The sequence below is a fragment of the Macaca thibetana genome, chromosome X, assembly GCF_024542745.1.
Source record: "Macaca thibetana thibetana isolate TM-01 chromosome X, ASM2454274v1, whole genome shotgun sequence".
Taxonomy (NCBI): Eukaryota; Metazoa; Chordata; class Mammalia; order Primates; family Cercopithecidae; genus Macaca; species Macaca thibetana.
The window spans coordinates 27,460,814-27,482,205 of record NC_065598.1 but is presented as its reverse complement, the minus strand read 5'-3'; the positions used below and the strand labels follow the sequence as shown (position 1 = coordinate 27,482,205).

Sequence of the window (21,392 nt, the reverse complement as noted above, 5' to 3'; positions counted from 1 at the left end):
TGTAATCCCAGTTGCTCAGGGGGATCACTTGAGGCCAGGAGTTCCAGACCAGCCTGGGCAACACAGCAAGACCCCACCTCTAACAAAATTTTGTAAAAAAATAGGCTAGCCAGGGGTGGTGGTTCAGGCATGTAGTCCCCCTACCTGGGAGGCTGGGGTGGGAGGATCCCTTGAACCCAGGAGGCTGCAGTGAGCTATGATTGCACTACTGCACTCCAGCCTGGGTAACAGAACAAGACTGTCTAAGAAAAAAAAAGAAAAGATCATCAATTACAAATCACCATAACAGATAAAATTATAAGGAACATTTGAAGTATGGCAAGAATTATCAAAACGTGGCAGAGGCATGAAGTGACCACATGCTGTTGGAAAAATGGTGCTGATAGACTTGCTTATTGCAGAATTGCCAAAAAACTTCAATTTGTAAACAAAACAAAAGCAATATCTGCAAAGCACAGTAAAGTGAAGTGCAATAAAACAAAGTATGCCTATACTACATCAGCTTCATTGAGAGAGAGAGAGAGACAGGGAGAGAGAGAGAATGAGGGAGAGAGGAAGCCAAGGAGGATGACTAAGAGGCAGTCGCCCCCGGCCAGGACTAGGATGAGGTGTAGAGGCTGTGTCCCCCATCTCCAGGGCTGGACTGAGGCCCGAGCACTCCTGCAGCAAAGCCAGCCTTGCCAAATAATGTCTCTATGAGACCGGAGGACTTTCTTTTCTTCTAGGCAGGTTTGGATTTGGGGTGGATTTTAGTTTTGTTTCTCTCCCCTCTTCTTTTTTAATGGTGTATTATCTTTGTTATTTTTATTTTATTTTTTGAGACAGAGTCTTGCTCTGGAGTCACCCAGGCTGTAGTGCAGTGGTGCGATCTTGGCTCACTGCAAGCTCTGCTGCCCGGGTTCAAGTGATTCTCCTGCCTCAGCCTCCCAAGTAGCTGGGATTACAGGTGCGTGCCACCATGCCCAGCTAATTTTTTTGTGTGTTTTTAGTAGAGACGGGGTTTCAGCATCTTGGCCAGGCTGGTCTTGAACTCCTGACCTCGTGATCCACCCGTCTTGGCCTCACGAAGTGATGGGATTACAGGCATGAGCCACCACGTCCAGCCAATGGTGTTTTACCTTTGATTCACTTTTAGACCTCACCCCTGGTTGTTATCTTTCTTCATCAACATCTTTTCCCGATTTTGTCCCCTTCTCTCCCCAGATCTCTTAGCTACCTTCCAACCCAGGGAGCAGCAGTGTAGACAGGAAGCCACAAGCCTGAGACTCCATCTCCTCTCCTTCTTAGAGCCTGGAGCAGGCCAGGAGAAGGAGGTGGTGTTCTCCAGTTCCCCAGCACTGAGGAAGAATGGGGTTCTTACCATGTCACCCTTCCCTTTGTCTCCTGCTCCCAGGACTGGGCCACTTCTGAGTGAGTCAGCAGATCCCAGCTCAGCTCACACTGAGAATGTAAGAATGTGTGTGTGTGTGTGTGTGTGTGTGTGTGTGTGTGTGTATCAAGTTCAACTTCTCCCTTTAGGGACCTATAATTCCTCCAGATGGCAAATGTCCAAGTCTAAGTAACCAGAGGATTTATTCAGTCCAAAGCATGTGGGGGAGGTTGTATCAGTCAGGGTTCAATCAGAGAAACAAACACTCTGATTGAACAAATATAAGATGATACACATATGGGGGTGATACACATATAATAAGGGACTTATAATAGGGTCTAGGCCTTATTGAATTGTGAAAGCCGGTTAATCAGTCTCAGTGAGGCTTTTGTCTTTGCATCATATGCTGGAACCTGAAGTCAGCAGGGAATTCAGGAAGAAGAGATGTTGCAAAGTAGAGGTAGCAAGGGTAAATAGAATCCATGAGGAATATCTGGAGCTCTCAAGGACTGACTGGGACCCATGTTGATCTTCCACTGCCTCTAAACCTCCAATTTCAATGACATGAATGTCCTGCCAAAAAAAGTGGGCATTCTTTTTTATGGAGCTGGTGAAGAAGAAGGAAGATATGAAGGAGAACTGGAGCAATTGTGGGCCCAGCTGCTGCCCCCACACCAAGGTAAGCCAGGATATAAGCAAAAATATTCATGAGCTGTAGTAGCACCTTTCTTAGCATAAAACAAATGTGGCTACTACTTTACCTTTGCCTCCTAAATCTTTTACCAAATGCCTCTTGTAGCACAAGCTATCTCAGAACCATTCAGGGAACTCTGAGTAAAGTTTTAGTTCAGCTAAGTGAGCAGAATATATATCCCCCAGAGGCAGACCTTCTAAACAGCAGGTGGGGAAAGAACTGCGTAATTTATCTGCTTTCACTTTTGCTAACACTGACACTGTCACTTGAAATCCCAAATGATTTTTTAAAAATGTTTTGTTAATATTATTGCTGGTATGTATCCCATGAAGTTATACAGGGTGCCCCAAACTTGGAATTCTAGTTTTAACACTCTTCTTATGGACTATAAATTCTCTTTTGGGACTCTTAAGATCTTTTCCTGAGAGCAGACCTTGGTAGGGGCTTCTTGAGGCTCCCAGACCCCCGGGCAGTTGTCCCTAACTTTGGATCTCAGTGAGTAGGAACTTCGGTCGTTATGTTCCACTCTAAATTCTAATCTCATTATGCAAATTGCTCTACATTTTCCCAAAAACACAGAGATAATACTCATTTCAAGAAGTATTATCAAAGAAAGCCATTGTCAGGACACAAGATGTTTCATTACATCCTTCTTTCCCAAGAAAAGTCTACAGAGAATGGTGTGGTATAGTTCATGGGTGTTGGGGAAAAGGGGATCTTCTGAATTCATTCACACAAATAACACATATAAAATAAAGATGAATATTTTTATTGAGCAGTAATTGGACATCCAGTGCCCTTATTTAATTTATATTAAATGAGGCATAAAACAATTTTTAAAGCAATTTAAACAGCAGAGAGAATTTTAAGCAATGTGAGGATGTCAAATAGGATTTTTCTACCAATTACACCAGATGGTTATGTGTAAGTATAAACAATTTTTATTGCAACTTGTTCTTAAAAGTTAATTAAAATGTATTTTCAAATATGAGAGAGTTTTATACCAGTAGCTGGCATTTACAGGAAATAGCTGTCCCAGGAGGACTTCCTGGAAGGTAACCCTGTAGGAGTTCCCAACCTTAAAACTTTAAGAAAACTTAATGCGCAGAGTAAACAATGTCATGTGATCAAATTTAATTTAATTCTTACCAGCTACAGTGTACTCAAATTTTTAAAAATTAATATATGGATTCAGAAAATGTAGACAATCTCATGTTATTTATTCTGAGGGAATGAATTATCTGGTTAGGAATTAATCTACACACTACTTCTTCTCTTTTCCTTTTCTGAGACTGTGTGTGTGCATGGCCAAGTGTTAGGAATTAATCTGCACACTACTTCTCTTTTCCTTTTCTGAGACTGTGTGTGTGCAGCTAAGTGTCAGTATCGACAGAACAAAACTATAGTTTGTCTTATTTTACTTCTAAAGAAGAAACATATTTCTGAAATTTTCAGGTTAACTGAAGAACTTGATCTTCAGAAAAAATTGTTAAAGATGAAAAAAAGTAAAAAGGTAACTGTTTTCAGAATGTCAGATTTGAGTAGATGCATCTAATAAGGGTATTAATTTTTTCAACAAAATTCAGAAAATCTAGAGGTCAACTATAAGGGAACAAGGGAAAAGAGGCATAAATAAGTTGCGTATACACTCATGTAAGAATAAGGGGTAACAAAAGAGGCATAAAGAAACCAAGAGGAAAGGAATGAGAGAAGGAATGTATGGAAGAAAGAAAGGAAAGCAGAGAGGAAGGAATGGAAGAGATGGTTTTCAGCATATATTGTGGAAATTAGAAGACAAAAAGCAAATCTATTAATCTATTGACAATTCTAAATTAGTCAAACTGAATTTTAAAGTCCAGTGTACTTAGGTGGCATCTAGCTGGACTGGGTATGAGGCCTTCAGGATGGCATGCACTGCACTCGGTCTTGGCCCTCCTCCTCGGATGTCTCTGAGGTGCTGGAAGACTCATCCGATTCTTCATCTGGAAATTCGGCTTCACCACTTCTCCAGCCCCGGTGATGACCTCTCTGTGTCAGGTGACGCATGAGGAACCAAAGCATGTACTGGTCAAACAGGCTGGCATGGTGCAAGCTATCTTCATCTCGTTCCCACTTGTTCTTCTTAATCACCTTCTTTAATCCAGTAAGCTCAGTGGCAGCTTTAGCTGTGGGTGTCCAGATCTTCACATTATGATCTAGGCCACTGGTCGCCAGCACAGGTAGGTAAGGGTGGGGTTCAAGACAGTTTATTGTACCTTCTCTGTTCCCCTTTAGGAACTGGATGATCTGGCAGGATGATTTCTCCCAGAAGAAGATATGCCCGCAATCACTACCGCTCACTACAAACTCACTCCTGGGGCCATAGAAATTAACACCTTTGACTGTGGTATTATTTCTGTGCCCCTTAAATCTCTTAGTGTATTGAGCACCATCACTGTGAGAGGAGTCGAAGAGGTAAATATCTTCATCATTGTAGCTGGCCAGAAGCTCTGTGCCATCGTGACTGTACACAACACAGGTGATGTTTGTTGGGAAAACACAATTAACCAGATGATGAGGAGTGAATTTCTTGAGCACTCCATTGTTTTCTTTCTCATCAATTCTCCTCTGGTCATAAATTCTTACAAACTGATCTTGTCCGCCCACTGCAAATTGGTAGGTATTGGCGGGATTCACAGTAATTGTATATAGTCCCACTTTCTTATCCTTTTCTCTTGTTACCACAACTTTTGAAGCTGGCCGGTCTTGTCTGAGGTCAATGGTGAAGACAACAGCATCTTCACCTGAAGTGAGGAACTTAGAAGGAGAGTCTGGCTCCAGAGCCAACTTGTGGGCAGGTCCCCTGTGCTGGGCCACACACTTAGTATTCTCGAAATATGATGCATTAATTAGTTCTGCTACCCGTACCTGCCCATCACGGGCACACATGGCCAGGGTGGAATCACCACAATTAGGAAGGAATTTGGCCTGGAAGACATTATTTGTGTGACCACTTTCAAAGTTGAGTACTGGCCTCTGCCGTACCCAGTCCCACACTATCACCTTTAGATCATCACCGCTACTGGCCAGCCGGGTGCCACGCTGGTTAAAGTGTACAGTATTGACACAACCGACATGGTCTGCAAGACGATATTGCAGGCGGAAACGCTGCACAAAGGCTCTTGCCCCACAGGCCTCATATACAAAGCGGGGACGTGAACCCAGCTGCCGCTGGTGAAGAGCAGTAACGACCTGCCAGCGAGGTAGGGGCAGGGCAGATGTCTCTGAGGAAACCCACTCCTCCAGCGCCCGATCCTCCTCTAACAAGTACTGCTCATGGTTGGCACCACTGCATTGTGGACCCGCCCGAGGCTGTTCTTCTTCCTCCTCCTCCTCCTCCGCCTCCTCCCCTCCCTCCGCCTCTTCCCTTCCCTCCTCCTGTATCTCCTCTTCTTCCTCCTCCCTTTCTGTCTCCTCCTCTCCCACCAAAGGGTAATGGAATAAACTTTCACCACTCATGAGGAAATGCTCAAAGTCCTCCATGCTGTCAAGTTCGATGTCTTCACTTGCACTTTCTCGGTCTGAGCTTCGATTTTCTGTGCCGACATCGTTGGGGAATCCACCATCCCTGGTATCACTGTCATCTCCGGTCATTGTCACACTCTGCTCTGAGGTCGCTATGTCAATGTCTGAGGAGTCCTCTGTCGCCGCCACTGCTCCAGACTGCTCCTCTGGGCTGCTGAACAGGCTTTCAGTCCCTAAGTCTGGTAAGCCATCTGTGCTTCCCTCTTGGTGGGACATCTCGAACGATCTTTGCTGTAGTTGATCTGGAACTGCAAAGGCCAGGCCCCTAAAAGCTCTGGGAAGAAAGTTGGCCTGCGGTTAGGACTGATGGTCGTGAAGGAAGTAAGCGCGTGGCAATCAAACGCCAATCTGATTGGCTAAAGGGGACAATAAACTATTCTGCCAAGGCAGTTGCCAGTATGGGATCCCATGAGGTTCAGAAAGCTTCTTACCTGCTCGCCTCCTCGCAGCATCCAGATTGCTCTAGGTTTTCCAGGCCCAGAGCCCCACCCCGACAGGCATCTTACACTGTGAGTAGCTGCGGGTTTTTGAAGATGAAACTTGCTGCACCTTGGAAAATGTTCTTATTAGAGAACCATGAGCAAAAGTGATCCTCTTTAAGCAAAATAGTTTTTAGAAGCCTCTCAGTGTTTTGCTTGAAGGTAATGTACTCTATAAAATGAAGATGTAGGCAAGAACAGTGAAAAGTTAGCTAAGTGTCCCACAGCTAGTGACTTTTTGACATACAAGAAATATCTTAAATCGAGCAGCTTGAGGGAAACCTTGAGTGCTCTAACTGGTAGAATCGATATAGGGTTGCCAGATAAAATATGGTATGCATAGTTAATTGCATTTCAGATGAAGGATGAATACTTTTTTTAGTATGAGTAGGTCTCAAATATTACATTAGATATATTGCCACTAAAATTTTATTTATTATTTATCTGAAATTCAAATTTAACATGGTGTCCTCTATTTTTATTTGTTAAATCTGGCAGGCTCCTTTAGTGAAAAGAATTTAGACCCTCAGTGTAATGAGGGCTGAAATCAACTGATCAATTGAAAGTGGACATTGAAATGAGTAATGGCTTCACCTATTTGAGATAGAAGTAGTACTTCCTTTTTTTCTTATGCCACTAGAGTTCTTATATATTTATTTAGAGTTAATTCAATTTAAGATACTTAGGGAACACCAACACAATTTTATGGAAAAAGAAATTATGTGATGTCATAGAACTATAAAATCTCTTACATATCACCCACAATATGTCAGAGGTTTCTGTGGGGCCTCTAAGGAACAGAAAACAGCTCTACAGAGACAGTTAATTGGCATTACTGTGTTAATTTAATAGTTTTTGTGAATGAATTATCTAAGGTGATGTCAGCATATTTTCAAAGGGCTACAGTAAACTGCTAACTAAGAATGCCAGAATGAGGAAAACAAAGTTTCCCTCAGAGTAACTGCAAGATAAATGCAAAATTGATTAAAAGTAGAAGTACACAGTCTTCTAAAGAAAGCGGATGGTTCCAAGGCCAATAGTAACAGAAAGATATGTAGAAGAGTATTCATAGCAACTTGTAAAGCCTAGCACAGCAAACTGAAAACCACTGAAAAGCCCATCAGGAATAACATGGATATATAATGGAATAATGTACAGAAGTGAGTAGACTAGACTAGAATTGAATACATGAGCATGGATGAATCTTTAACACAATGATGAGTGAAAACACAATTAACAAGGATAGTCAATAATTTCAATTTTTTGCAAGTCTATATTATTTTCATATAAAATAACATCATTTAAAAAGGCAAGGGAGTAATTGATTCACAACTCAGGATAATGATTAAATTTCAAAAAGAGAAGAAGGTTGAAATCTGAGAAAGATGGAACTTCAAAAATTCTTGGCATTATTTATATCTTATCCTCAGTATAGGTGTCCAGTTATTCTTTTTATTATTTATTGCTAGGCATACACATTTTATGTGTATGATATATTGCATAGTAATTATTTAAAAGAATTCATGTTCATAAACAAAGGGTCTTGCTCAGCCATGGAACACAAAAACAGGAAACCTAGAGCATCAAAGCCTAACATACCCATAAAGGAATTGTCCAGGAAAGGAAGTGTCTTAGTCCATTTTGCTTTGCTCTAAAGGAATAGCTGAGGCTGGGTAAGTTAGAAAGAAAAGTGGTTTACTTGGTTAAAAGGTCAGCAGGCTATACAAGAGGCAGGCACGAGGTTCTGCTTTTAGTGAGGAACTCAGGAAGCTTTAATCATGGCAGAAGGAGAAGGGGAGCGGGAGTGTCATGTGGTAAGAGAGGGAGCGGGAAAAGAGGAGGTGCAAAGCTCTTTTTAACAATCACATCTTGTGAGAACTAATAGAGTGAGAAATTACTCATTACCTGGAGAGAAGGCACCAAGCCATTCATGAAGGATCTATCCCCATGATCCAAACACCTCCCACCTGGCCCCACTTTCAACACTGGGCATCAATTTTTTTGATAGCTTTTAATTGTGCTTTTCTTCAGCTTAGTTCATTAAAATATATTTATTTTAAACATTCTATAAATAAAGTGACCACCAACTAATATGGAATATAGGTCACCCTTCAGTATGATATTTGTTTTAAGCAGTGTTTCTCATAGGAATTTTATTGATTGTACAGTAGTTACAGTAATGTCAAATATAATGATGTATACAATTTAAACGAGATAGGCCAGTTAAGAACTTACATAATATAAAAATATACATATTAAAAGTTAGCCAAGTGGACAGATGCATGTAACAGGGAGAGCAGGTAACAAGAACCCCTTTAATAATCAGTCAAGGGCCCAGATGCAGGAATCTTGTTTTCCCCTCCATTACAGTAAACAACGTTCATTAACAGATACAGGTCTTCCAGATACATCTAAACACACAGGAGTAAGTTGTGAATTGCTACGTGTACAGTCTAAAGTGGTGTAATTGTGATCTTCCTGTGATACTCCTGAGAAAAAGTAAATAGTGAACCCCAACAAGTAGTAGGAAGCATTGGTCTTTTATCATAGGTTGGACTTGAAGATATTTAACTCCTGACATTAATATCTGTAAACAGGCCAGGCATGGTGGCTCACATCTATAATCCCAGCACTTTGGGAGGCTGAGGTAGACATATCATTTGAGGTCAGGAATTTGAGACCAGCCTGGCCAACGTGGTGAAACCCCATCTCTACTAAAATACAAAAAATTAGCCAGGTGTGGTGGTACACACCCGTAATTCCAGCTACTTGGGAGGCTGAGGTGGGAGGATCACTTGAGCCCAGGAGGTGGAGGTTGCAGTGAGCTGAGGTCACACCACTGCACTCCAGCCTGGGCGACAGAATGAGACCCTGTCTCAAAAAATAAATAAAAATTATAAATAATAAAAGCCAGGCATGGTGGCTCATGCCTGTAATCCCAGCACTTTGGGAGGCTGAGGTAGGTGGATCACTTGCAGTCAGTAGTTTGAGACCAGCCTGGCCAACATGGCAAAACCCCCTCTCTACTAAAAATTAGCAGGTCATGGTGGCGTGAACGTGGTCCCAGCTACTCGGGAGGCTGAGGCACAAAAATCACTTGCACTCGGGAGGCGGAGGTTGCAGTGAGCCGAGGTTACGCCACTGCACTCCAGACTGGGTGACGGAGTGAGACTCTGTCTCAAATAACAAACAAACAAAATATTCGTAAACAGCGCATGCCCCCTTTTATGTTTTCTCCAAAAATGGCATGGACTTAGGGTGGGAGAATTCTGATGGTCGTTTGACCTAACAGTGAACTACTGAACTACTGTTTAAAATGTGAGAACCTTTCAAAAAAATTAGACAGGTGTGATAGCACGTGCCTATAGTCCCAGCTACTCAGAAGGCTGAGACAAGCGAATCCCATCCCTTGGGCCTGGGAGATCGAGGCTGCAGTGAGCTGTATTTGCGCCACTGCACTCCAGCCTGGGTCATGGAGTAAGACCCTATCTCAAAAAATAAAATAAAATGAAATAAAAAATAAAGTGTGAGAACCTTTTAATACTATTTAGTTACACAGTTTAAAAAATGGGGATCATCCATAGCTATAAGCCAAAAGGTAGAAGGGAGCGCATCTTAATTTTTATGCTTTTAGTTTTACTGTTCTGTGGTTTCTATGGCTGTCCTAAAGAATGACACTGGTACACTGCTGGTTTCTTTACCAACGCAGACACTAGTTAGAGCACTTAGAGCAGACAAAACCTGAAATAGAAGAAATGCCACTCTTTTTCTCTGGGATCTTCTAAGAAACTAGACTAAAATTATGAATTATTTAAGTTTCCTATTGAGTGGTGGTGTTTTTATGTATGTAACTATCCAGAGAACAAATCAAATAGCTGTCTAACACTTGCGAGAGCATAGACTTTTGGTATACTTCTGATAGGGATCAAGAACCCCGAGCAGCAGTCAGAGTTCTTTTCTTTTTCTTTCTTTTTTTTTTTTTTTGAGATGAAGTCTCGCTCTGTGGACCAGGCTGGAGTGCAGTGGCATGATCTCAGCTCACTGCAACCTCTGTCTCCTGGGTTCAAGCAATTCTCCTGCCTCAGTCTCCCGAGTAGCTGGGATTACAGGCGTGTGCCACCACACCTGGCTAATTTTTCTATCAGTAGAGACAGAGTTTCACCATATTGGCCAAGCTGGTCTCAAACTCCTGACCTCAGGTGAGCCATCCACCTCGGCCTCCCAAAGTGCTGGGATTATAGGTGTGAGCCACCAGGCCTGGCTAGAGTTATTTTCCTACACACCCCATTTACCCTGCGCTTGTGCCAACTACTATGATATATGCATTTTGAGGGATTATGGTTCACAACGTATGCTTAAAGATCCTCTTAGAGAGATTTCTCTAGTTGAGTAAAAACCCCTCTATAAAAAGGTGGCAGGTTCTGTGAACCTAAAGATAAGACTCAGTGTCTCTCTGAATACCTTTAAATTACTGCTAGAATGGGAAGTTCCTCTTTAGGGGAAAACAATATTAAAATAACTTGAAAGTCTATTTTATTGGTAACTTAGAATGCAAAATATTTTATTTTAAAAATTCTAAAATTTGGAAGCAAGCTAGCCTAGGTTAAATAATATAGTTTCTAGACCTGAGTGTGTTCATTTGGGGCTCAGTTTTTCTGTTTAATTACAAGAACAACTTCCTAACTTCCTAGGTGGGAACACTACTGTTTTGGAGATCTGCAATTAGATAAACTGATCCATCTCAGTTGGTAACACTTCTTTTTTTCTTTGGTAATGGTGTAAAATTCTAGAATAAATGCATTTTTATCTAGTTTTACAGTGACAATTTCATTCCAAAATCTATTGGGAGGCATATACCATATATAGGAAGCCATCTTCATCCTTCTCACTCTTCATACACCTCTGAAATCAGCGAGGTGATGCTCATCATTCTGTGCCCAGTCACCAACAGGAAGAAGGCTTGATTAGCACAAGGAACTTTGTTTCATCCAGAACAGGCAGCTGCTTCTCACTCTTGTATCCTGTTATCACAGGGATTCTGGCTGGATGCTGCTCTCCGGTAAGTGAGACATCTACTCTTTGTCTTAAGGTGCAGGCTGCTTGAAGGTCTTCTGAGGCATGGTGCTGGGGCCTGGGGGTGGGGGCAGGGGGGGCTAGGCTGAGGAGGCAGGCTGCAGAGACCCTGAAGGTCTGGTGGCTCTGGAGAGGGGAAGAGAGGGAGAGTGGTGGTGGCTCTGACTCTCTTCGGGATCAAATTTTAACACAAGATTTGAGGGTACAAATATCCAAATTATATCAGGAAATCTTAATCGGCTTTGGATATGTCTTGACCCGTTGCAAAGAACAGTTCCAGTGTTAGAGGGTGAATCAGATTACTTTAACCTGATGCTATTTTATCAATCTGCTTTTCATATTTGCTTATTAGGCAAATTTTGACTATAAATTGGCTTTTCATTTAAGTTTTTGTTTAAGTTTGGCTTTACATCTCATCAATTCATTTTATATATTTCCATTCTCGTTCATTAATCCACCATGCATTTATTTAGGACTTCTATGTGCCATGTACTATTCTAGGTACTGATAATACGGTGGTGAATAAAAGTGGCATTCCGTTGACTCATGGAGTATGTAATATAGTGGATGAAAGAGAAAATAGACAAATTAATATATAGATAGACCAGATGAAGCAGTAAGGAATATTATGGAGAGAATTAAAGTTGTGTAAGTGCATATAAAATATGAGTTGTTATTTTAGATAGCACATTCAGGAAGGACTCCTTAATGGGGTGACATTTAAGTAGAGGGCCGAATGAAAAGAGAAATAGATCCTTAAGTACCTAGAGTAAGAACATTCCTTATAAAGTGATACTGAGTGCAACTTATCTGAAGTAGGATCACAATGTGAGTGTTCATGGAACTTCAAGGAGGCTGTGATTCAAACAGTGCGAGTAAGCTTTAGGGAGAGTGACAGGCAATGAGATTGGAAGTAGCCATGGCCAACTAAACAGAACCTTGTTTACCATTATAAGGAATTAGAGTGCTTTATTTTATTCTAAGTGTGCTGGAAAACCTTTGGGAGCTTGCCAGCAGGGGAATGCATTGTGTGACTTACTTTTTAAAAGGATGACACCAGCTATTGTGTGGAGAATAGCATGGGAGGAGAAGAGAGAACAGATGTACTAAACTATTGCTCTAATCCAGGTGAGAAATTAAACTGGATTAAACTAGTGTTGGAATGGTGTAGGTGGAGAAAATTAGTTAAGTTTGGAATATATTTTGAAGTGGAAAAGGCAGCATTTGCTGATGAGCTGAATATGAGTGTGAGGTGAATTAGCCTGTCAGCAAGAAACATACCAGTTGGGTAATTGGAAGCAGTTCAACAAGTGGGCTCCTTACAAAGGTGAGAGCAGGCTAAATCACAAGGGAAGCATGCGGACATCATTGCTATTACGAACAGGAAGACATTATACTCCTAAGCCAAAAGGTATAGAAGGCAGAGAGAAGTTATCAAAAACCTGAGACGAAAAAGGGAGTGTGGAGAGTCTGGTGTGACATAGCCATTCCTCTGTGAACCCATAGAGAGGCAGTCAGAGAAATAAATTCCCCAGATTTATTCTCCTTTCTGTGCTCTCCTGCTGGTGCTTCCCACTCAATCACATTAAGAAGGGAGGAGAAGGAATCTGGATGTGTAAATGTAAGCTATCCAGCCTCTGGTGGACAGATAGGAATCAATGGTAACTCCTAAGTATTTGACAGGAATAATGGGTTAATGGTGGTGACATTTACTACAGTGAGGATTAGGGATGAAGATGGGGAATCAAGAGTTCTGTTTTATTTACATCAAGTATAAAAATGTCCACAAAACATTGAGAAAACAGAAGCACTGAGTTGGCAATTGGATACACATGTCTGGAGTTTACAGGAAAGATTATAAATATAGATATAAATTTAGAAGTCATTAGCCACTGGGAGTAAAGGAGATCACCTAGGGAATGAATATAGTGAGAAAGCAAAGATCTGAGAACTAGGCATTGGAAAACTCCAACATTTATTTTAGGAAGAAAGGAGAAAACAACCATATGGAGCAGAAGGAGCAGCCAGTTATGTAGGAGAAAAATATGAGAATATGAAGAAAGTGTAGAATTTATTTTACAAAGTTGGGTGTGATTGACTGTACCAAATATTGCCAAGAGGTTAAGAAAAAGCCTTGGAAGTGACCACTGAATTTGGTAAGAGGGAGGTAACCAGTGACTTATTGTAACTCTTTTTATAAGACTTACGAGAAAAAAGCTTGGCCAGGAATGTTTGGGGAGAGAAAGGAGAGGGAAGAAGTGATGATGGTGAGTGAGGAGAGACAACCCTTATAGAGTTTTGCTGCAAAGAGAAGAGAACTAGAGTGATAACAAAGGGAAATGGGGTCAATAGATTTTTTTAAAAATCAGGTTTATCACAGGATGTCATATACTAATGATAATGATTCAGTAGTGAGGGGAAAGTTGTAATGCAGGGGGGACAGAAGTTTCTGAAAGTCTTAAATAGGGGAGAGAAAACAGGATTCAACGCACAGGTGGAGGGGTTGTAGCAGGAGAGGAGATGAAATATTTGGCATGGAGGCAGGCAGGTTGTTAGATCTGGTGGTGAAAGAGTATATGCATGTTATCTTCTAACTGCTTCCGTTCCTGAAGTGAATAAAGAAGCAAGGAAATCACTTATGAATGAGAAGGAATACCTCTGTGCTAGAGCTTTGAGACAGAAGAAGGTTTGGAACTGCCAACTCAGAGAATGAGAGAATTAGTCCAATAGAGAAATGGAGATTTGTTGCCTGGAAGCAGATCAGACCACTTTTAGTTTCATAACACAAACGTAAAGTGAGACAGCATTGCTACTTGTTTTTCTCTAACCATTTCAGATACTTGAGGACAGAAATGGAGTAGGCAGATACCTGGATTGAAGTAAATTCCAAATTCTTTTGCTAGTTGATGATGACAGAGAGTTGGGGGTGGGGGACAAAGGAGCTTAGATTTTACATAGTGAAATTTTATAATAACAAACCATGAAATTTAACTATATTAAAAAGGGAATTAAGGACTTGAGGAAGAAGATGGAAATGGCAAATATGATAGGGTCAGCAGGTTGGAGGTCCTAGGGAAGTCAAAGTTTGCTCTGATCAGCAAATGTGTTCAACTAGGCCTGCAAGTATATATGAAGCTTAGGAGGACAGGATGATTCAGAGCACTGTCATGTGGACTCAAGCTATTAAGGCAAAACAATTCGATTAAAAGAGTAAAGTAGTTCATTCTAAGATGTGGCTCAATTTTCTTAGAAGCTATTTTCTTAATCTAAGGGGAACTTCCTACTCTGGGGAAGATGTTTTTTAGACAAAACCTTCCAGTGCCACTTGAATATCCCAGGACATTACCGTAACTACTCTTGGAGACCAGAAGTATGGCAGCCTGATTCTGAAAATGTCAATCAAAGAAAAAGATGGGTTATTAATCTGATTGCTTTGGTGGGTTTAAGGATTTAAAAGACAATCATTTCTAAAATGCTATATCACCTTCCTTATGTAGTGGGTTTGTCGTGTTTTCTGCCCTCATGGAAATAACATCCCAGTGGGAGAGATACATTTGCAAACCAGTAATGATTTTAAAGTGAAATGCATACTAAGATTAGTAGAATTTTTTGTGTGACGATTTCATAAGGTGTTGGCAAACCTTACATTTAAATGTGCTTCCTAGATTTTAGAAACACTTATTCAAATTTCTGGGAAGTCCATTAACTTCAGACTGTCATTTGGAAACAAAAGAGGCAAAAAAAAAAAAAAAAGATTCTCTATATTCTAGAACAATTTCCATTAAAAACAATTAAAATAGCCAAATATATGCTAATTGAATTATTAACAGAGGGTCCTGTGAAAGTACAGTGAAAGGAGATACTGTTTTGGGGTAGACATAGTGTTTAGATTGGCTTCCAGAAAAGATATTTGAGCAAAACATTGAAAGCAGGAGCAACAGAGCAGCACATAGCCACCTAACGTGAATTTTCTTCTGGGCCCTTATGTATGCATGCCCATGCTCCTCTGGCTCAGACTCACTTTGTTTCAGTCCCTTTTCTGCCTAGTATCCAACAAGGTGGGAAGCAGGTGGAGGTGGGAAGCCTCCTGTGACAGGAGGGAGGAAAGAGCATGATACATTTTGGAAAATGGAAAATCTTAGTATGGTTGGAACACAGAGTAAATGTAAGCAGCAATACGAGACAAGGCCAGCTCACAACTTGGCATGTTTTAATGCAGCATTTCTCAAACTTTTTGGTCTCAGAGTGCCTTTACGCTCTTAAAAGTTATTGAGAATCCCAAAGGGCTTGCGTGTGTATGAATTATATCCATTTATATTTGCCGTACTACAAGTTAAAGCTGATAAACTTTTAAATATTTATTAATTTATTTTAAACAATAATCAACCCAATATGTGCTAACATAAATAATACATTTTATGAAAGATTTTTTCCCAACAAACCAAATTTAATAAGGAGATTGGCATTGTTTTACAATTTTGCATATTTTTATTGTCTGGTTTAATAGAAGACATCTGGATTCTCATATCTGCTTCTTCATGCAATCTGTTGCAATATCACACTTTATGCAGTGTCTGGAAAATTCGACTGTACATTTGTGAGAGAATGAGACTGGAAAAAATAATATTTTAGACTTACCATAAAATAATTTTGACCCTGCAGACCCACTTAAAAGGTCTCAGAGACCACCCTCAAGCTCCCCAATCACACTTTGAGAACTGCTGCTTTCTTATAAAGGCATGCTGAGAAGAAGTTAAATTTTAACTAATGCACAGATAATTTAGGCAAAGGATTACCTGATAGGATTTGCATTTTATAATTATTGCTCTCAGGGTGGGAAATGAATTGGAGACAGGCAAGGCAAGATGATTGGAAATTAATTACATTTGAACAATTTCTCACATTCTATCTGAAATAAATATTTTTACAAACTTTTATAAAATGCCGGTAATACTTTTTATGTGTCTAGTTTACTTTGCTCAAGAGAAAGTTACTTGAAAGCAGATACTGCTTTTGATTCATCCATATGACTATGGCTTTTGGTAACGTGTACAGAGTAGGCACCAAGTAAAGATTTGTTGAAAATAAATGAAAGAACCAACTAAGTGGCTATCAGAATAGTGCAGATAAAAGACGATATAGTCCTGACCTTAATGGCAGTGGCAAAACAGAGTGCAGATAAAAGACGATATAGTCCTGACCTTAATGGCAGTGGCAAAACAGAGGAGTAAATTCAAGAGAAGTACTGAATTCATTGTTGACTGCCTGGAAATGTCACTGACCTACTTGACAGATAAGTGCTATGAAGGAAAGAGAAGGTACGCCACCATGTCGGCCATCTGTCTGCTTCATGTGGCCCTGATTCAGGAAGTAGTGAAGGGACAGAATGGGGTGGAGTATGAAGGGGTGACTTCTGGTTTCATTTTGAATATGAATTCCAGATGCCTATAGGACTTGAGCCACCCGTAGCACCTGAGGCTGTTTTAAAGTTACATAAGTGTCTTATCTAATTAAGCCAAGATCGTAGTGTATTCTAATATTTGTTCTCAATGCTTTAATATTTTAGCATTTGTTTTTAGTACTTTTGATGTTTTAGTGTTTATTTTTAATGTCTTAATATTTTAAATATTTAATCAGAATTCTTGGATTTTTGCTGGCCTAAATTTCCGATTCTATTAGTGGGTGCCCATTTACTGTCAAACACATGGGATTAATTTGGCTGCTACACAGTGGACGCTATTTTGCTTTCTGATTCACTGTAATGTACTTCTAGATTCCATCCAGAGTTTGGGAAGCTGAATTCTTCCTACAACTGTGTGAAGGAATCTGCAGACCCCATTCTTAATATGCATGTATGGTAGAAAGTAGAAGACGCAGCATTGGACTTATTTACAGAAACTGATCGAGTCTCCTGTCACCATCCTCCCACTTTGCAAGTCCTAATTAAAGTTGATGACACATTTAAAAGTACAAATATCTGCAAGTATGGATTTTAGTAGTTCACAATTCATTAGATAGACAACATGTGATTGAAAATAAAGAAGCATTATGCAAAGAGTATGTTTTGAACAACTTAAAATGAGTTCAGAAGGAAGCAAAACAAACTGGCTTTATGTTTCCAAGAGAGTAGCCCCAATAGACAGAAAGGAAGCCTTTAAACACTAAAAGAATTTAGTTCTCATATCCTTTATTGCTGCTTATCTTTTCATCTGGTTGGAGTTGCTGTTTTATCCAGTACTTCACTATTTAGCACCATCCTGTCTTTATATTTTGATTCCAATCTACTCTGCAGGCCTAATTGTTGCCCTGTCCCAGGAGGATGTGAATCATTTTAAAGTTAGAAAGAGAAGCATCTGCATAGATAGAAAATAATTGTAATTTCATTATAATTACTCTATTTGTTTTTCTCTTAATTATGCTGAAAATGTATCAATATCTCCAAAGAATGAATGACTACCACCTGTCATAAATGTGGAAGGCAGCCCCCAACTCTAATCACTTTCATCACTTCAAATTAAAACTATAGTGTTTATGAAAGTTTGAGCTCTTCATATAATTTCTATTGGTTGCATAATTTAGTGAGTTACAGAAATTGTACCATTTAAGAAAAATAAGATATACTTTGAAAAGTATATTTTGCTCGCTCTTCACCAGTTATTAATTGTGTGTTTCATAAAGCACATATTGAACACATAAAACTGCAAGAATTTCATTAGAGACATTTATATACTTGAAATGGAATACAGGACATTATTTCTAAGACTGTCCAAGGATACTTATGGTAATGTGTAAAATACAGATATAAAACTAAAACACACAAAGTTTCTGGGGTCACCTAACAGAATTTTTATGCTCCCCAATAGAGAATTAGGCAGATAAGTTTAAAAAGTAACCAAAGGTATATTTTATCAAACATGTTATTATTATTATTGAGAGTGGTGCCACAATTTCTTTCTCCTCTCATTTACACGCTCAAAGGAATTTTTGCTCTTCTCTGTTTTTGGAAATTTTGCCTTTACTCCTAATGTGATACTTCAGACTTTGAAATATGGTGGGTCACATTTTACTCTTGCACAGAGTCATGGTTCATGTGTTACAGACCCTCTTGCTCTCTCATTTGCCTCAATGCTCAGGCACGAAGGGCACTCTTGGGTTTTTTGTTAATGTGCTTGGACAGTGCCCAGGATCTAGTAGGAATGCTGGCCCTCCTTCTTACAGCTACTCTCTTTCACCACTGATTCTATGTGTTAGTTAGACCAGGCATCTGCAAACAGGGATATTTTTACTTCTTTCTTTCTGATGTAGATAGGTTTAATTTTGTTTTCTTGTCTGATTGCCCTTGCTCATACTTTTAGTACTATGTTGAATAGAAATGCCAAGGGTGGTCATCTTTTCCTTATATGGGATCTTAGAGAGAAAGCTTTCAGTTTTCCACTGAAAACTATGATTATTATGTTAACTGTGGGCTCTTCATAAATGAGTTTTACTGTGTTGAGAAAATCTCCTTCTATACCTATTTCGTTGGGAGTTTTTTATTTATCAAAAAATGATGCTTAACTTTGTCAAATACTTTATCTGCATCTATTGAGATGATCATGTGGTTTTTATCTTTTATTCTGTTAATGTTGTATATCACATTGACTGACACAGAAAAATGGAACAGAACAGAAACCTTAGAAGTAAATCCAACCACACATGATCAACTAATTTTTGAAAAGGGCACCAAGAACACACAATGAGGAAAGGATAGTTTCTTCAATTCATGGTGTTGGGAAAGCTGGATATCCACATGCAAAATAATGAAATTGAACCCTTATCTTATACTATACACAAAAATCAAATGGAAATGGATTAAAGGCCCAAATATAAGAATGAAATTGAAATTTCTAGAAAAAATACATAGGGGAAAAATTCCTTGACATTGGCCTTGGCAATGACTTTTTGTGGCATATCATACCACAAGCTCAAGCATCAAAAGCAAATATAAAAAGTGGGACTACATCAAACTAAAAAGCATCTGTAGAGTAAAGGAAACAACGAAATGGAAACACAGCTTATGGATTAAGAGAAAATATTTGCAGACCATATATTTGATAAGAGCTAATATCCAAAATATATAAGGAACTCACTCTAATCAATAGCAATAATAAAAATAATATCCAATTAAAATATGGCCCAAGGACATGAATATATATTTTTTCCAGACATAACTAAATATGGTCAACAAATATATCAAAAGTGCTTAATATCATTAATCACCACAGAAATGCAAATCAAAACCAAAATGAGATATCACCTCACACCTGTTAGGATGAATATTATAAAAAAGTCAAGAGATAACAAGTGTTGTTGAGGGTATGGATAAAAGGGAACCCATGGCCGGGCGCGGTGGCTCACACCTGTAATCCCAGCACTTTGGGAGTGGATTACGAGATCAGGAGATTGAGACCATCCTGGCTAACACAGTGAAACCCAGTCTCTACTAAAAATACAAAAAAATTAGCTGAGCATGGTGGCACGCACCTGTAGTCCCAGCTACTCAGGAGGCTGAGACAGGAGAATCACTTGAACCTGGGAGGTGGAGGTTGCAGTGAGCCGAGATTGCACTGCTGCACTCCAGCCTGGGCAACAGAGCGAGGCTCCGTCTCAAAAAAATTAAAAAAAAAAAAAAGGGGGAACCCTTGCACACTGTTGGTAGGAATGTAAATTGGTATAGTCATTACAGCAAATACTATGGAGATTACTCAAAAGATTAAAAGTAAAATTATCATATGACCCAGCAATCCCTTTTCTGGTTATATACCTAAAGGAAGTGAAATCAGCAACTTATGGAGATATTACTGCAGCATTTTTCATAGTATCCAAGATATGGAAACGACCTAAGTGTCTGTTGATGGATGAATGCTTAAAGAAATTTTGATAGAGTGTATATATGTGTGTATATATATATACATACATAATATCTGCTATGTGAGGACATAATTATAAAGAGGAATCTAATCAGCTGGCACCTTGACACACACACACACACACACACACACACACGAAAATTATTAAGCCTTAGAAAAGGAGATCCTGCCATTTGCAGCAACATGGATGAACCTGGAGGCCATTATGCTAAGTGAAATAAGCCAAGGACAGAAAGAAGAATACTGCATGATCCCGTGGATATGTAGAATCTAAAAAAAGTGGAATACATAGAAACAGAGTAGGATGGTAGCTACCAGGGTTGGTGGGAGAGGGAAATGGGGAAATGTAGGTCAAAGGGTACAAAGTTGCAGTTAAGTAAGATGAATAATTCTAGAGATCTTATGTACAGCATGAAGACTATAGTTGGTAACATTGCATTGTTTACTGGAAATTTGCTAAGTCAGCAGATTTCTGGTGCTCTTATCACAAATAAGGTTAACTATGTAAGGAGACGTATATGTTAATTTGCTTAACTGTAGTAGCAATTTCACTATGTGTATGTAGATCAAAACATCATGTTGTACAGCTTAAATATATACAATAAAAACAACAACAACAACACGGGACCCAGGACCAGGGTTTGAATCATGGTCTTACCCTTTTCCAATTGTATCATCTTGGGCAAACTATATAACATTTCTATGTTTCTGTCTCACTGTATGTAAAGTGATACCGATTATACCAATTACTTCAGAGAGAATTGTGGGATAAATAAATAAATGTAAATGGAATAAATTATTAACATTAAATAAATTAATAGTTTTGAAATGCTTAAAACGTTTCATGGTACATAGTGAGCACGATGTAAAGGTTAGCTGCCATTATTGGTGTCAGCCTGTTATGTACTGTGTATTTGTGTCTTCCTAAAATTCATATGTTGAATCCCTATGCCCTAATGGGATGCTGGAGCTTTTGGGAGGTGATTCGAGTTAGATGAGGTTATGAGGATGGAGTCCTTATTTGGTAATGCATTTATTAAAAAAGGAGGAGACCAAGGATATTTCTCTCTCTCTTTCTGCCATATGAGGATAGAATCAGGAAGAGGGCTTTCACCAGCAATCTAATCGGCTGGCACCTTGATTTCAGACTTCCTAACCTCTAGACCTGTGAGAAGTAAAAGTCTGGGTTTTGTGTTTGTTTTTTGTTTTTGTTTTTGAGACAGAGTCTTTCTCTGTCGCCCAGGTTGAAATGCAGTGGTGCAATCTTGGCTCACTGCAACCTCCGTGTCTCCAGGTTCGTGCCT

At 39.6% G+C, this 21,392-nt stretch overlaps 1 protein-coding gene across 5 annotated transcripts in view; it reads right to left on the bottom strand.

The window, feature by feature from the left end:
* Positions 1–2,728: 2,728 nt before the first annotated feature.
* The window catches only part of DCAF8L2 (DDB1 and CUL4 associated factor 8 like 2), a 176,885-nt gene continuing 158,221 nt past the window's right edge, over positions 2,729–21,392 (bottom strand). For all 5 annotated transcript variants that reach the window (XM_050777594.1, XM_050777593.1, XM_050777595.1 and 2 more), the window contains one exon: positions 2,729–5,901. In XM_050777594.1, the coding sequence (XP_050633551.1) occupies positions 3,963–5,843 (1,881 nt within the window). In that variant the 5' untranslated portion in view covers positions 5,844–5,901 and the 3' untranslated portion in view covers positions 2,729–3,962. The remainder of the gene's footprint in view (positions 5,902–21,392) is intronic.